This window comes from Oikopleura dioica, chromosome 2 (genome assembly GCF_907165135.1).
Source record: "Oikopleura dioica chromosome 2, OKI2018_I68_1.0, whole genome shotgun sequence".
NCBI lineage: Eukaryota > Metazoa > Chordata > Appendicularia > Copelata > Oikopleuridae > Oikopleura > Oikopleura dioica.
Window position 1 is genome coordinate 10,198,992 of NC_137292.1, and position 16,338 is coordinate 10,215,329.

Below are 16,338 nucleotides of genomic sequence, written 5' to 3' on the forward strand. Positions count from 1 at the left end.
AGGTCACGTTTAAATCTACTCTACTGCCCTATTTTTAGCTTTGACGAAAATTCTAAAAGGAAATATATAAACAAGCTGTTTATTCACAGAAACAATGCAGCAGAAAAATTGTAGTTTTTTCTCCTTTGTCAAGTTTGGTTGTAAACGCCTTAGCCAGTCCAGAGACTCTGTCCGTCAGTAGAAAGGGTTTGTTCACCGACACACTGCCCTTTCTCGTGGATAAGACCTTCAGCATCGCAGCATTTGGTCAACGAGTTGTAACGGGATGTAAGTCCAGTGAGTGGATTCACACAGCATTTTCCTATAAAACGGAGTTGGAAATTTTTTTTCTTTGCAAAAGTCATACCTTCGTAATTTTCCCCAGTTTCCTCCAAACACTGTTCTTCTGGCTCCCAGTTTGAATGAACCGCTGAATTCTTCGTATCCCAAGTTGAAGCTCGAAGACCCATGTACTGGGCAAATTGCAAATCACACTCGCACATTGCTCGTCGACAAGTTGAAATTGACTGGACGCATTGATACTGCCCTTCTTCGAGAACAACGCGATACTTGAGGTTTTGACTGGTGCATTCTTCGCCATAAATGTCTTTGGCGCACTTCAAAAGTTCTCACTTATTTTTTTCAAATTTATACTAAATTTTTTCTCGTGGAACGTTTCTTTAGACATTGTCGCCACTGACTACACCCTAAAAATACTTCAAGAAAGCTCATATTTTCAGCTCGCATACCCTTATCGAGTCCATCTTTAGCTCTTCCAAGGCCATCATGATATCGATCCAGATTTCCGCGACACTGACATCCGTAATCTGTCAAATACTCCGAAGAAACATTCCAGTTTTCATTGTAAAAATTCATCATCTCAACAAGGTCGTCATAATTCTTGTCATCGTTGACCATCTGCCTGTTTGTCTATTGAGAAATTGAAACTTTCAGCAAAGAAATATGCATTTTTACCTGTAAACCAGGTCTCGCTCTGGCTCTTCCGAATTCACTGAAATTAAAGCTCTGACTCTCAGAGTACGAATAGTCGTACTCAACGATAGTAGCGTGAGCGGGCGAGAAGGCGAGAAAAAAGGCTGAAAATCTGAATCTCTTTGGAATCATGTTCTAGGCGCTAAATGGCAAACGTGTTCTATCGACGCGCTTTTATGCTTCTTGGTCGATTCAGAGGCATGTTCCAATTACTCGGGAAATCTGCTCCTTGAAATTTTACGCGGTCATCTCTACAATTTGATTAATTACTTTCCACCGGAAAGAAGGTTTATAGCGGTATCTTAGAAGAAATGACTAGCGATGGCTAGAAATTAACTGCTTTGAACAAATAATATTTGTCCCTTTTATCGTACCTGTAGAACGGTATCAAGGAGTGCCCGCTTCTCCTTCCCGATTTCCGTGTGCAAACTGAGAGTGAAACAAAAGAAGCCGCTACAGTAAAATCAACACAGATGATTTGATAGATAGATTCATTCGAGAGCTAGAAAATGTTTGGTCACCATGTTTTCGATGAGCGCTGGATACGAGTTTTAGAGAGTGTGGAAGTACCGGCTGAAGATCGTTTTGACAATGGACAAGAACCCACCGAGCAAGGATAGTTTCATTCGTATTTGAAATCAGTTTGATTTCGAAAGAAAAAAACTTGGATAGAAAAAATGCGTATTCCTTCAATTTATGGTTTGTACGAAAGACTCAAGGTTCTCGTTGACATGCTCAAAATAAAAGTAACGTATACTGACCTACTCCAACTCGTCGAAGGAAGAGTTGCGTAAATGAAATTATTTCATACATCTTTACACATCGAGACTTGAACAAGATCATTTGAGCGTCTGCCACGGCGATCCGGATTTCTACGACTCCTCAATTTTGGCCGTTCTAAAGACAAGAATGCCCAAGATCATCCTCGAAAAACTCTGTCGCCTTCTTTTCGAAGAAATTTCATTGAACAAAGTGTACATCACCCCGCAAGATCTTGGTGCATTTCACCGCAAAAATAAGATCAAAATTTCCGCCAAAGAAATCCGGATGATCATTCACGAGATCGATCGAAGGTAATAATAGATAATTTAAAGGAAAATATCCATATCTTTAGTAAGGAAGCGAAGATTTCCTTCGAGGACTTCTCCGCTTTTTTGGCTCGTGACACAATGGAAGAATTCGAAGAGGCGAAGAAACGAATCGAATCTGTTTCAAGTGATAAAACCCAATAATTAGCAAAATATACTCAATTCTGAATAATCTTGTTTGTTTGTCAAGAAAATGTTTTAGGGAACAATTACTCAATTGTCAATTTGACAATTGATTGTAAGGAGTCTGCTAAACTGCCTTTTCCCACTGGAAGAATGCCTGCTAATCTCTAAGGACAACAAGGAAGAGTCGGTAGTAGAGTAATCGTTGCTGTATATTTTGTAAAGAAAAGTTGGAAATAAATAACGAGTTGCTCGGAGGAGGTAAAAGTTACGAATGCCACTTCTGATCGAGCTCGACCGGAGTTGCGCTCGATCAGATAATGATAACGTGGGCGAGAGTCTAGCAAACCCTATACTCCCCCTGAGACTTGAGCATATGATAAAAATAGTGGCAGGAATAGACTTTGACGCATCTAATGAACAGGATCTTGAGAAAGTGCTACATTCTGGATTCGATTCTGCGTTAAAAAACCACGTGGGAGAAAAAGCATGAATCTAGACCAAAATATGTAGAGTAGCTCTTCTAGCGATGGCGAGCGGGCGAATCGGCTGGATCAGGGATTGTGCTCAATAAATGGTCGGCGACGGTACTGTAGTGATAAAGTCTAACCTTTTCAGGCCCCGGTCGATGATACAGAGCGAGCTCTGTTGGACCTGAAGGGGCAGCATTTTTCGCATAGTTGTAGCTCTTGCTGCTGGAGCTGTTGAAGTTCATCGGTTGAACTGGGGTTTTCACTCGAGATGATGTCCGCGGCGCTTTCGAATGCAGTTCGACAACTGTACTGTTCGGAGAAGCTTCGGGTCGAGTACGCTTTTGACGTCGTTTTTGCACTGGAGTGGGTCTCTTTTGTGATTCGACATTTTCTGACGTATTATTTAAATCTGCCACATCACGCGACTTGACATCTAAGTTCTGGGTAGATAGAGCTTGAGAATGGGCTGAATCGAAAATGGTGCTTTCCCCGGTGGTTCCACCAGTAGTATCATCCGCGACATATTTCACAGGCGAGATATCTGGGTTGATAGTCTGAACCTGAGACCTTTTGACGGGCGTATAACTCCTCTCCCCCTGAGACGATGAACCCGATTGAGTTGATTTCTTTGGAGGTGGAATTCGCGGTTGAGCTATTTGATGAGCCTTCGACTTGATAGTCGAGGTGAGGTGAGGAAACTACGGTCCATTTCGAAATCGTCGATGAATCTCAAATTGTCGAGTCGTCGAGAAGCGTGACCACTGTGCTCGGTGATGCTGGCCAAAGCTAAATCCGGCATCTTACCGTTTTGTAGAAAGAGCAGATGGCGACGATCGGAATGCAGGTAGAAGTGGCGTCCATTTAGCATCATCTCCGGACACTCGCATCCCCATTCAATCGCAAAGTGTTCTTTGTGAGTGTTGGAATCCGCGGCTAACCAATATGCCCATTTTGGAGGGCGAGCCAATCGCATTTGTAGCTCCTGTAGCGCGAGATTCGCGTTTTGTGGCCATTTGGAAACGGCTGTGTCAGTCGCCGAGTTTCTGACTGAGTAAAGTGGCACAATGCGATGAGAAAAGCTGTCTGTTGCGTTCTTTTCTCCCACTGTCGTTTCAAAAAATGGTCGAACCCAAAGAGGCTCAATTACCGACGTGAGTTCCTTTAAGTTCCCTGGGGGTTCCATCATCCGCGGTTTCAACAGATTTTCTGGGCCTGGCCTAGCCTCAGACTGCGCGGTGTCTCGGCCAAGGAGTCTCGCCGGTGGGGGTCCTTTTGTTTCCGCCCCGAACGGAAAATTTCCCGGTTGACCATTCCGAAGCAGCGAAGCCTCATCTTCCTGTTGTGACTTGTCGCTATTGTCCGGAAATGTGATGTTTAGCACCTCTTTTACTCGCTTCGCTGGGCATCCTTGGTCACGGGAGTTTGGTGATGCAGCTAACGTAAACTTTTTGTTGTCCGCGGTAACGTTTGTAGCTTTAGATCGCTCATTGTGGGTGATTCGGAAACATTTGACTCGACTTTGAGCCACACCCTTGAGTTTTATCGTTTGGGACTTTGTCTTCGTAACAGAGTTGTCGAAATATAACGTAAGAGTTCTTAACTTGTTGTCGACGGCGAGTCCGTCAATCGCCGCGTTGTCGAGAACGTCTCTGCCCAGTAGATTCGGAAAACCGGCGGGCGTAACCACCAGTTCGACCTTGATTTGTGGTCCATCGTTGAAGGAGAACCGGCAATCCAGTAAACCAAGTGGCCTTTGCGGCGGTGACTTGGGGTCGAATCCAGAAATGTCGAATGGGCAGGGTTGAAGTTGTTTGAGGATTTGGTCGGGTACGCAATCGACTGAAACTGTAGAAGAAGCAGCTCCACTGTCCACCTCCATCATGGTGTCAAAACTGTTAGAGCCCACCATGATGGTTGTAGCTGCGAAGTTGGACTTGATTGAATTCTTCGACTTCAGTTGATAGTATTGGAAGGGTTCCAGTTGTTCTTCAATTGTCGTTTTCATCACTTTCCTTTCGGATTTGTCGTCGCAGTCGGTATCTTCGCTATTCGAGTTTCCGTCTTTCGGGCTCTTCTTTCGCCTGTTCCATCTACCGCCTTTCTTCTTTTGGAAGTTGACGGAGACAGAGGTATCAACTCTGTTTTGGATGGTTTGTTGTGCCAGACGAGCAAGTTCCTTTATTGAGAAGACGTTGCTCAGGGAAGGAGAAATCTGGTTGAAAACTTCAGGCTCGTTGGATCGTAACTGAAGATAGAGCAGCATGGCTTCTATGACTTCGAAGACATCATCGGCTTCTAGGTCTCGATTTTTGTGAGATTTGAAAGCGGCTTTAATCGCCCCTCTCGCCTCTCTCATCTTTTTCTGGACTTCCGCGGCGTAGTGCGCGGTTGGCTTCGTAGGGTCGAATTCGATGTCCCATACTTCGGATAAGGAGAGGAAGAAGTGGCTTCTATCGCCGAAATTTTTTCTAGAATTGTCTTTGCGTCTTCCCAGGTTGAGCACTGGAGGATTTCTTCACCGATCTGTCGTTCGATGGAGATATCGAGGTGTGAGTAAACGCAGTTCAAGAATGGTTGTAGTCTGCTTGCGTGACCTTCGACGTGTGCTTTGTAAAATATTGAAAGTCGGCCCAGGAAGTTCGTAAATTCTGCGTGTGAACTTCCATCGAGTTTGGAGGTGTCTGTCATGTATCGTGTAAATGTGGCTGTGATGTGAGCTTCTTCTCGATAATCCGCGGTTGTTTGGTGACCTTGGGCGAAAGACTGGGAACGGTTGAGTTCGTGTTTGCAGAGGGTTCCCATCATTTGGTTTATCCGGTCCCGTTCCAAGATGTTTTTGTTGATAATCGGACGCAAGACTGGCTCTTTCGCCGGGTCAGCTTGTATCTGACTCTCAAGGTCGCGGTTCATGTCCAGAAGTAGTGAGATTCGGACGCCCGCTTCGTATATTGATCCCGGATCGTTGTCGGTCATAGCTCAAAATGTGCGAAGTCACGAGATCTTGATCAAAAGTTTTACCTTTTGGGCCCTCAGAAATAGCCAGCAACTTTTTACGGTTACTGACAATGACGCTGAGGTGCCGATGTACGCGTTGTCGATCTCGGAGTTCTTGTCTTCTCTTGGCAAATTTTCTCTTGCTGGAAGTGTTTTCGTAAAATTCTCTGTCTTCTGTGTTTTTGTTTTAGTTTCCGCGGCTTTGTGTCTTCTGATTATTTTCAGAGTGAGTGGTGTTTCGTTTTCGCGTGTGTAGGTGGGCGTTGCGTCACTTGTCCGCGGCGGGGCCTAGGCGGCGGCGTGGTGGCGCGCGCGAGGTGTTGGAGGTGTGTGTGTGGTGAGCGAAGGAGTGGCGCGGGCGTGTTCCGTTGCTCGGTGCGTGGGTTTGTTGTTTTATTCTCGCGGCGATTTCGGATGGCGGTGATCAGGGCCAACGGAATTTTTGTGCGCGGCGAGAATTTCTGTTTTCGTAATTTTCGTAATTTTCTCTTGAAACGGCGTTTCTAGCGGTTCCAAGGAAAATTAGGAGTTGATTCGTAATCCGCGGTCTCTGATTGGTCGAAACGGCGAAATTTACTCGTCGGAGAAGTCGTCACTTTTCCAGAATCTGGGTCTTCTTGACACCACTGTAAGAAGTCTGCTAAACTGCCTTTTCCCACTGGAAGAATGCCTGCTAATCTCTAAGGACAACAAGGAAGAGTCGGTAGTAGAGTAATCGTTGCTGTATATTTTGTAAAGAAAAGTTGGAAATAAATAACGAGTTGCTCGGAGGAGGTAAAAGTTACGAATGCCACTTCTGATCGAGCTCGACCGGAGTTGCGCTCGATCAGATAATGATAACGTGGGCGAGAGTCTAGCAAACCCTATAGATTTTACTGCTGAACAACATGGTTTTGCTTGACTTGCTGTTCATGTTGAGCAAGAGCGCAGAAAGTACAGCACCATGCGGTCATCACATCACTAAAATATTCGCATCATTCAGAAAACCGCTCAAGAACTTACGAAAAAGCATCCTTTCGAATTCCATATTTGTCTTTTGTTTCTGAGCGTTGCTTGAAAGTGACAACAGTTACAATCTGAATGAATTTAAATTGTATAAAAATGAAGCATTTTCATACGATTCTTGAAACGGGAATCATGAACCAAGTGGGGATCCCAAAGATCTGCATCATTCCAGCAGCGAAGCTCAGAACTCCAGCGATTAAATAGCTGACTGTTCGAGGCATGGCTTTTCGACATTATCAAAAATAGTCTCTCGTCGACCACAAGAAATTTTTAGAACGCTTCCTTTAGTTTGATCAAGCACGACTTGCGTGTCATAAACTGACCAGCATGGGATGAAAAATGCTTTCAGACAGATTCCGAAATCGTTGAAGCAGCCAAACAATCCGTTTGAAAACCTTGGTTCTGACACAATTATCGTTTGCTGTTGCTGGACATAAATTGGTTGAGTTCCAGCCGGCGGAATGGCAGCTGAAAGTTTTTCATGGCAATTTTCTGCTGTTTCTACCTGATGGTTGCACTAAAACTGGTCTCTGAGCAACATTAGGTGCGATGCTTTGCGGTTGAATTGAGAAAATATCCTGATTGACCTGATTTTTATCCATGGTTTACCCTCTTTTGAGACTGTTTCGAACTTCATTTTAGATATATAATATTTAAGATTTGTATCCAGGTGAGATTTTTTTTCAAAGAGCAAATAAAACGATTTTTTTCAAAGATGCTATAGTGTTTATTTGCTGAGTCCACCATTTTTATGTCAGTACTATTCGTTTGATAAAAATTCCACTATCCGTACCCAGTGTACGATTTCCGGCAATGGATCGGTGGTGTCATAGCTTCGGGCAACAGCGCCAAAATCGAATCTAATAACACAAAAAATCACTTCTCTAGTATAATAAAAACGCATAATTATGCTAAAACTAACTTTTCTCGTCTACGCGCCACACTCCATGCCACTTGGGTTTTTACTCGACAGATGCAGTACTTAGTTAAGAAACTGTACTAAAAGAGAGAAAGTGAAAACCCCAAAAGAAAGCTTCTCGGCGATTTTAAAACACTGACGGATTGGATGACATCATTGATTGAAAGAGTCGAAGAGATTGTTCCGAAATGGCAGAGAGGTCAAATGTCAAAGCATCATCGAGTTTTGCCTGTTTTATACAATATGTAGGGCATGAAAAACGTCAAAACAGGCTTATGTATAATATTTATTCAATTCCAGGGCTGGTAAAAACACAAAAGTCGGAACACCAACACTTCCCGAAGCAATGAAAACAGCCGTTGCGAAGATGGCTCCAGATCGACACGTGGCGAATCGAGTTATTATCCTTGTTTCAGCGATGTATCGCTCGGCTGATATCCAGGAATGGTCCTCTTTTCATTTATACTATAAATTTTATAGCAGCTGCTACTTATTTGATTTTGACCGTTGAAAGGCTGTTAAAGAAATTGTCCAAGAAGAAGGCATCGGTCTTATTTCTGTCGGACTTGATGGATCAGTTGGTGCGATGAAGCCGCTCAAAGGATACGACGTTACTCAAATTCGAGAGCTGAACGGTATTCGCGAGCAGGTAAGTCTGACAAAAGCTCATGCAATTCCTCGTGCTTCTAAAGGTCGAACAATTGCTACAAGGACGAGGCCGCCTGATCCGTCGACAGGTCGACTTCTCGATGAACCGAGGCACTCTTCGTCGTTCAAGTTCTACCGAGCTTGAGAACATCGCTGACCTAACTCACTTACAAGAAGTGACAACAGAAGCAGAAGAATGATCGCTATGAAATCCATTTGCCAACCTCAAATTCAATAAAATTTATACAGTATAAATTATACTCATTCATTTTTGCTCTCCTGTTCAAATATTTATGAAAAAGGTCAATCAACTTGACTTATCCCGCTCTTGCTAGCACCAAAGTGTGACTTTTTGAAGAAAAAATGAAAAACAATAAGTGGGTCATTCGGTCATGATTTTCAATTTTTTGATATTGGCAGTTTCAGGACAGCTTTTCAAAATTTTTCAGGAACCTATTTATCTTTAACAGAAATTTGAATTAATTCATGATGAGAAAATTTTTGAAAGCGATACTGAGCCGCCGACAGGTATTTACCGCCATGGAAATATCACGGAACAGTCTGGCCTCAACCGCAGTCGATGAAAGTTTCAGAGAGCTTCAGTACCGTCGATCCAAATATTCAATTTATACTCTCTGCTGATTCTGAGCATTGTGATATTCTGAATGATCTGTTTGAGAGATATCAGAACCTGATCCGCAGCCATTTCAAATCGCTAGTTTATTCTTACAGCAAGAAATATGGTGACCCCAGTGGCCATGTTGATACAGTCGAAGTGACAGTCAAGAACTGTGAAGTTGTTCCTTCGCAAAGTATGAACGAGAGCTACTCCCTCGATATCGAGGAGGGAAGTAATTTCGTCAAACTAAATGCTGAAGCTGAATGGGCAAGGTTTTCGAATCTAATGAAATCAAGGAAGAGAACTCTTAATTCGAAAGCCTTCCGAAGGGAGTGATCAGAGGTCTTGAATCCTTTGCTCAAATGATTCACCCAATCAACTACGCACCTTCTGTGAATACAACGACGATCACGGATTTTCCCCGATTTCAATTCCGCGGTTTTCTCATCGACACTTCTCGGCATTATCTTCCGATTTCAGCGATTAAGGCTCACATCAGGTGAAAAAGAGTTTTTCAAAAATGTCAGAATTCGACTTTCTAGCGCTCTATCGTGGAATAAATTCAACGTCCTTCATTGGCACATTGTTGACTTAGAGAGCTTCCCTTACGAATCCGAAGTGCTTCCTGAACTGAGCTTCCTGGGCGCTTACACTCCCTCCATGTCTATACGATTAACGAGATCAAAGACATTATCGAGTATGCCCGTCAACGAGGTAACCTGAGTTTTCATGTAATAATAAAAATGCTAAACAACTTCCAGGGATCCGCGTTGTGCCGGAATTCGACACTCCCGGTCACACATCCTCCTGGGGACCCGGCGCTGGTCCAAATTTTTTGACGCGATGTTACGATCAAGATGGCAATCCTGACGGAACTCTTGGCCCGATCAATCCCATCTACGCGGAGAACTATCTCCTAATGAAACGGCTTCTCACTGAAGTAGCCCAGGTCTTCGAAGATGCTTACTTGCACCTTGGCGGAGATGAAGTTCCCTTCGGCTGCTGGAAAAGCAACCCAGATATTACTGAATACATGGCTGCAAATAATATGACAACGTATCCCCAGCTTGAGCAGCAGTGGGTCCAGGGAATGGTCGAAATCGCGGAGAGTTTGAAGAAGCATTATGTTGTCTGGGAAGAGGTGTTTGTCAATGGTGTGAAAATAAACAACAATACTGTCGTTGAGGTAACACTAATAACTGAACGGCACAAATGAAGCAAATGCTTGTAGATTTGGAAGAACCACGACAGTTGAATACAACGATGGAAGCAGTCACAAAATCTGGACACAAGGAATAGTTTCAAATAAACCCGAAGAACTATTCTTTTCAAAGAAAATTTAAATTTTTATCTATTCTTTTCTTGATTTTGAATTCTAACAGGCTCTTCTTGCGTCGCCTTGGTACTTGAACTACATCTCTTACGGCGTCGATTGGCAAAAATACTACGTAGAAGAGCCAACCGCTTTCAACGGAACTGAAGAGCAGAAAAAGCTCGTAATGGGTGGCTCAACTGCAATGTGGGGCGAGTACGTTGACGGAACAAACTTGCTCCAGCGAACGTGGCCTCGCGCGAGTGCTGTCGGTAAGAAGCACTTGAAATTTAGTATTCACACCGCTATCGCCATTTTCCCGTAAATCAAGTGCTTGATCTTCATTTTCTGAACTAGCTACTGTATTCTACAGGGCGTATTAGAATGAATCTGTATTTTTAGCCGAGCGACTGTGGAGCGCAAAAGAAGTAAGAAGCACTCAAACAGCTTTGCCCAGATTGAACGAGTGGCGATGTAGAATGCTAGTGCGTGGCCTCCCAGCTGAACCAGCCATTGCAAATATTAATCTCATGCCTGAATATGGATACTGTCCTACTCCTTATGATCACACCAACGATTACAGTGGTCATTTTTAATTCAAAATAAAGAGATCTTGAGTCAAGATTCTTGACCTATCGTTCTTCTTCGATTTTTATATGAAGAGCAAACTCTATTAATCAAATTTTCAGCTCATCCGGTTAACACCGCCTTTTTACGAGATTCAAGTGGTTTACACCCAAACACGGAAAAGTGATTTTTTGCTTTTAAAATTCGCGGCGCGGTGCTTTTTTCTCCGGAAGAGCTCTCGACGGGCGACTTTGATTTATAAAAGGCCATCGCTGCATAGAATTAGGAAAAGAGGGATTGAGATTCTTATCATCTGCGAGCACTCGTGAAAAGGTTAAAGAGCTCGGATTATGGTGTATCATCGGACTGGTCACTTAGCGCGTCCATCATCCCGTGAGAAGGTCGCACGAAAATATTAATACCGTTTTTACTCGATTTGCAAATAGCAAACTTCTATGTATTCTCTTTATTTTATAACCGGTCAGTTTGTTAGTAAGCGAAAATTAATAACGGAACGAGCCATAATTCTATGAAGACAGAAACGAACCATTATTTCTGTAATTTTATGGAAGGGAGCTATCACTCTTTATAATCTTGGATCGATCTATTTTTCAGCATAAATACGAAAGAAGGAAAATTCTTTTCACACAGTGATTTGTAAGAATAAAATGACTTTTTCTCAATTTTTTTACCCCTTCCAATAAAACGAATTTTTAAAAATGTTCAAACGCTACATAAAATACTATTTTTTCTGTTATTAAATGAACCCGATATTTTCGATTTATTAAATACGTTTGACTCGTGGAAATTATGAATAAAATTCTTATTATTTATTGTGCGATTATTATCGACACAATGTCGAAGATGCAAACTTCTTGGAGTATCTTGAGAGGTTTTAATTCTTGAAAAAAGTCTGCCAAAAACAGTAACCCTTGGCATTGAAATTTCATAAATTTTTTATGCTTTGGGTCAACTGGATTAACTGCGGGGCCGAGCATTCGGCGCAGGTACAAATGCCGGCGAAACAATGCGCATGTCGAGCCAAGGGATTAATGGAAGTGTGGCTATTTACGAAGCGCTAAAAATACGCTCCCCTCAAAAAATAGACCCGATATATTACCAAGGGGCGTAAATATACCCACGTCGGCTTGATTAACGAGCGGGGCTAGAATTAACGAGCCGCCGATTTCTTCTTCGGTACAGAAATAGAGGCACTTCCTTGAGTTTGAAACAGATTCAAATTTTGATCGAGCACCGGAAAATGAGCTTAGCGAGGGTGCTCAAAGAAGAGCTTATAACTTTTTTCAAGGCCTCAAAAGTTGAGTGAACGAGTTGATATCCCTTTTCCGCCGAAATCGCATTTTTGTAATTGCCGCCTTGAGAAACTTGATTTTGAGTGGTTGAAATCAATTTTCAATTTTTTTTTGTTGAGAAAAACATTTTCGAGTAAAAACAATCACTTGTCTATTTACAGAAAATGCCAGTAGATTAGGTTCGCCTGCTGGATCGACAGATTGTGGCTTTATTTTCTACCCGCATACAGATGAATGTCAAGTAGACAAGATTCTTCTGCAATCAAAATCTGGAGAAATAAATATTAAATTAATAATCAAATTCGAACCCTCTCTTCTTCCTTCTGTAAGACTTACACGGTGGAACTTGTAAAGGTCACTCTTAATTTTTTTACTTCATTCTTTCGGTTGAACATAAGTGGACTAAAATTTAATCCGGACTTGTTACGCGAAGCGCAATAAAAGAGCATCGAATTGAGCGACGTCCGCGTTTTGATCAAAGCGCATCAACGATCCATCACTGTAACACTGTTCATTCGCAATCCTTGCGAAAGGGAAGCCAGCAGAGTCTTGTGCCCACATTTTATCTTCAAAAATTGACCTACAAATTAGATTCCTACATTTTCTCAATTCAAAGTAAAAAATAAATTGGGAGTTTATTTGTTTAGATAATAATAAAAGTTCTGAACTCCTATTTGATTGAAGCCTCTGAATCAGTTAAATAAATTTGTGAGTTTTGATTTTACGCTTTTTGTTAGGGTTTTCACTCTTTATTTCTGATTCTTGGGCAAAATTTGCTATTTCCACTGTTTTCGTTAATTTCTAATTATAAAGAAAATTTGTTTACAAAAAATATAAATTACAACAATCTCTTCCTTGATATCACTAGCCACTTCCAATTTACAAAACTCTCACTTCCCAAAATATCAACAAGCCTTTTTTCTTTGAAATCGCCGCGCTAAATGCATGTCAAAAGGCAGTACCTAAAAATTCCAAATCACACATTTTACAATGTTGAAAAGTTTCGGCTCCGTGTCAGTATCATGAAGAAATGCGCGTCCTGTGATCGTGCCGCGCTAGTTCGTCTTAAATGAGCGCCTAGTGCGATGTACTGGCACTTGTCAGAGTCAGTTGCTTCCTGTAGCCGCGTTCTCGTGCATTTCTGAGGAGCGCTCTGCCAGGTGGCGTTGCAGCGCCAAGGAGCAGCGCTAAACTTGCGCCGCGAAAAACGCGCTGCGCTCAACGCACTAAACAACGATAGTAGCTACTGACGATTTTTTACAGAGATAAACCCTTTTACATCGACCTTATTAAATAAACAAATAAAGAAAAAAATCGACGCTCAAATAATTTACAAGAAAAAGAAGCAAGAGATCAAAGAAAAATGAAACTCGGCGGCCTTGGACTTTTGGTAAGCAAAAATATTCATTTGGCTTCTTAGGCCTTACTAGGATTAGGGTTAGAGGGAACCCTTTTTAGTCAAATGAGTTCAGTTTAAATTTGATTAAAACCGTTCCTTTGAAAGTTTAACTTTCCAGTCACTCCTTTCTATTAATATCAAATTAACTTGAACTAATCTTTGCGACCGAAAGGTGTCCCTTTGAATACGGAATATTTGAACTGCCATTGAATAGAAAACTGCCTAATGAGTCGAGCTCACTTTTTGGGGGAGCATTAATTCGCGCATCAATTATAGCCTTGACGTGCCCAAATCTACTCGCCGCACGTTTTATACTCCCAAGTGACCTTTATATCGCTCTGTTTGTATAATGGCAGTAATCCCTTCTTTGGACAGTTCGTTTCTAAAAAGCATCGATCGCTAAAGAGTATCAAAAACAAAATAGTCAATTCATGAAGATTATTCTGATCGGATAATATTAAATTTTCTAATATTTCAATATTAACCAATATGATGAAAAAGCCGCGTCATTATCGAAACTTGAAGTTATCAAAAATGTATCGACTGAAACCGAACCTGTCAAATATTTTTGTTTTGACAAATTGACTTCATTCTTTTTCAAATGAAAGACTCTTTAGACTCTTTAGATAAGACGAAAACTTAAATAAAATATCGATTTTTGAAATTAAAAAGCTACAGAAAAGTCTTAAAATAAGACTATCCTTCACTTAACTCAAATAACTACCCTAGGAAATCAAAAAAATTTTCGTAAATTGCAATTTTAATAGATAGTTTCGCGAAAATCACAAATTTCCCGCGAACTTTTTGCGATTTCTTGCTCATCGAATATCAAAAAGCAGCTTCATTACTTTCGCATCACCTTGTCGGCTTATCGGCTTCGTTTTTTTTTTCACGATGATGATCACCGGAAATGACCATTTTGTGCGTTCCGCGGTGGAAAATCGAAAAAAGAAGCGAGCCTTCGATCACAATTTAACCGTGACATGCGATCGAGGACCGACACTCTTTTTGAACTTCTTGGAGGCCGCAGTTTTTTTTTCCTTTTGATGAGGGGGAGCATTTTTAGTAGGAAGAAGAGAAATTGTCCGGAAGTGTTTGGCGAGGCACCCCTCGAGCTCGCGACACGACAAACAATAAATGAATAGATTGGATAGCACTTCTGATGTTTGGGATACATAGGCAGGCAAATTTGAGGGAAAGAAGAAAGAGTGGTTTTCTTCACACTGATTTATAAAAATCTTCAGACATTTTCTCCATCTTTTTATTTTCAAGATCGTTTTTGGTTATTATTCGAGGATTCGGTAAATTTTTTTTGGCTGCGTAAAACGATTCTCGTTTCTTATTGGCTAAAAGCCCCCATCTTCTATAGATAGTCAAGTTCATTTCAAGGCAAATCTATCTCCTTCTGACTTTCCAGAATCTGTAAGATGTCTGAATGATTCAAATTACCGCATCTTTCCCTGCTTGTACATATTTAAATACAGTGATTTGTGATCCTTCTGGCGTCATATGTTACATTACATACATTCTGACCCGCCAACTGTCGAAGAAATTAGCAGCGGTCGGGTGCGATTTATCAACCCAACTCAGCGTAAACTATTTGACCCTACAGGTGGACGGGGCTTGCGCTTCCATCGAATGATCCATAAATAATAACAGCTCTTGAAAAGTGGTTCAAAACGTGTGTCCTCCAGCTTTTACCGTTGCTGGAATGCTAATTGCTCACTTTTTGGACTAAATAATCAACGCTTCAGCATTTCTTCCTCCTCCTTATTTTTGTATTTTCAAGCCAGATATCCTAAACATTCGGTTTTCTCCCGGACATTTCGCAGCGTAAATCCCCGCGCTCGAGTACTGATCATCCTGCTCGAGCACTTTCTTAGCGCCGCCCTTCATCTTTTCAAGAAAAAAATTTCGATTTCCCTCGATACAACTCTTGGCCACAATTCAGTAAAAAGAGTGTTCGATGCACTTGAGTTTCTCTGTTGCTATTTGCGCCCATTGTTATTGCTCCGTTTTCGAAAATGGTAATTTCAAGGGCCCATGAAGAGGAGCAGCTTATTATTACTCGGGGTGAGAATTAGTTTTGCAAGAAAGGTGGCTTAGTTATGAAATGTTTGGGGCTAAGCGGAATATGGAGATCCACCGGATGATCCGGCCGACGCTTCGGCTCTTCGTAACAATGCCGAATATCTTTGCGCCCAAATAGATGATTCCAGACAGCCGTCACCAACACTTTCTCACGATATTTTGGAAATGAAAAGATTACGCCGAATTTGCGGCTTACCGAAACATAATTATTAAATACCTGCCTATTCATCATAAAAAAGAGCAAAAACGGAGCTCTGCTGTAATTAAGGGATTACCGGTCAATATTGCTCGTAGGAAAAAAGGTTGACCGAAAAGTTAACTCAATAAATTTTCGGCTAATTAGCCACCACGTGTGCGTTTATTTACCCATCTCCGGAGATCTACACCGTGGCTAGCCCAAGCCCATAACCGGTGATTGCCGAGATCGCCGATCCTGCCATTATCCGACATAATTATTATGACGTCGATAAAAAAAGCGCGCGAAATTTGAAACCCTCTCCTCCGCTCCCTTTTTACTTCTCCTCTTTTCTCCGTAAAATGAGTTTTACGGCTCTTGAGAGTTGAGAGTGGCGTTTGAACTTACGGAAAAAACGAGCTGTCATTATGGAAAATGAGGGAGTGAAAAGATCAAACGAGGAGGGTGGTTATTATTTCCTGCGAAAAAAGGCAGTTCAAAGGAAGAGAGTCAGTAAATAAGTCCTTAGACGGAGGAATACAATAGGAATGCTCTCTTCATCGGGAAATGAATGATTAAGGGTATCTGCCGATGGAACTCGTGCCTAAAACCGCGCACCGGACGAGGTTCACACCCAAAG

The 16,338-nt window shown here is 41.9% G+C and overlaps 3 protein-coding genes and 1 long non-coding RNA gene across 4 annotated transcripts; 3 read left to right on the top strand and 1 right to left on the bottom strand.

Moving 5' to 3' along the window:
* Window positions 1-102: 102 nt before the first annotated feature.
* Window positions 103-1,175, bottom strand: LOC145697402 (uncharacterized). Its single transcript, XM_081774595.1, has 5 exons — window positions 955-1,175; window positions 729-909; window positions 658-686; window positions 347-596; window positions 103-301 (listed from the first exon to the last, which is right to left on the bottom strand). The coding sequence occupies exons 1-5, from the start codon at window positions 1,102-1,104 to the stop codon at window positions 150-152; spliced, it is 762 nt and encodes a 253-aa protein (XP_081630721.1). The 5' UTR covers window positions 1,105-1,175; the 3' UTR covers window positions 103-149.
* A 221-nt stretch (window positions 1,176-1,396) lies between these two features.
* LOC145696646 (troponin C-like) lies at window positions 1,397-2,876 on the top strand. Its single transcript, XM_081773717.1, has 2 exons — window positions 1,397-2,045; window positions 2,087-2,876. The coding sequence occupies exons 1-2, from the start codon at window positions 1,882-1,884 to the stop codon at window positions 2,202-2,204; spliced, it is 282 nt and encodes a 93-aa protein (XP_081629843.1). The 5' UTR covers window positions 1,397-1,881; the 3' UTR covers window positions 2,205-2,876.
* Window positions 2,877-7,650: 4,774 nt separating this feature from the next.
* Window positions 7,651-8,438, top strand: LOC145698931 (uncharacterized). The gene is made up of 3 exons (XR_014133961.1): window positions 7,651-7,819; window positions 7,875-8,223; window positions 8,267-8,438. It is a non-coding gene; the product is annotated as an uncharacterized LOC145698931 (long non-coding RNA).
* A 598-nt stretch (window positions 8,439-9,036) lies between these two features.
* LOC145698188 (beta-hexosaminidase subunit alpha-like) lies at window positions 9,037-10,754 on the top strand. The gene is given in 8 exon segments (XM_081775389.1): window positions 9,037-9,113; window positions 9,161-9,340; window positions 9,384-9,496; window positions 9,499-9,555; window positions 9,603-10,027; window positions 10,073-10,121; window positions 10,222-10,425; window positions 10,556-10,754. Coding segments are annotated over 8 exon segments (1,299 nt in total). The 3' UTR covers window positions 10,750-10,754.
* The last annotated feature ends 5,584 nt before the right edge of the window (window positions 10,755-16,338 follow it).

What these genes read in the sequence shown, in the direction of transcription:
- LOC145697402 (XM_081774595.1), bottom strand. Translation starts at nt 1,104, where the DNA reads ATGATTCCAAAGAGATTCAGATTTTCAGCCTTTTTTCTCGCCTTCTCG. An exon ending in GAGCGAGACCTGGTTTACAG is followed by an intron (nt 910 to 954) that starts GTAAAAATGCAT and finishes ATTTCTCAATAG; the next exon opens with ACAAACAGGCAGATGGTCAA. An exon ending in AACTGGGGAAAATTACGAAG is followed by an intron (nt 302 to 346) that starts GTATGACTTTTG and finishes TCCGTTTTATAG; the next exon opens with GAAAATGCTGTGTGAATCCA.
- LOC145696646 (XM_081773717.1), top strand. Translation starts at nt 1,882, where the DNA reads ATGCCCAAGATCATCCTCGAAAAACTCTGTCGCCTTCTTTTCGAAGAA. An exon ending in ATTCACGAGATCGATCGAAG is followed by an intron (nt 2,046 to 2,086) that starts GTAATAATAGAT and finishes CCATATCTTTAG; the next exon opens with TAAGGAAGCGAAGATTTCCT.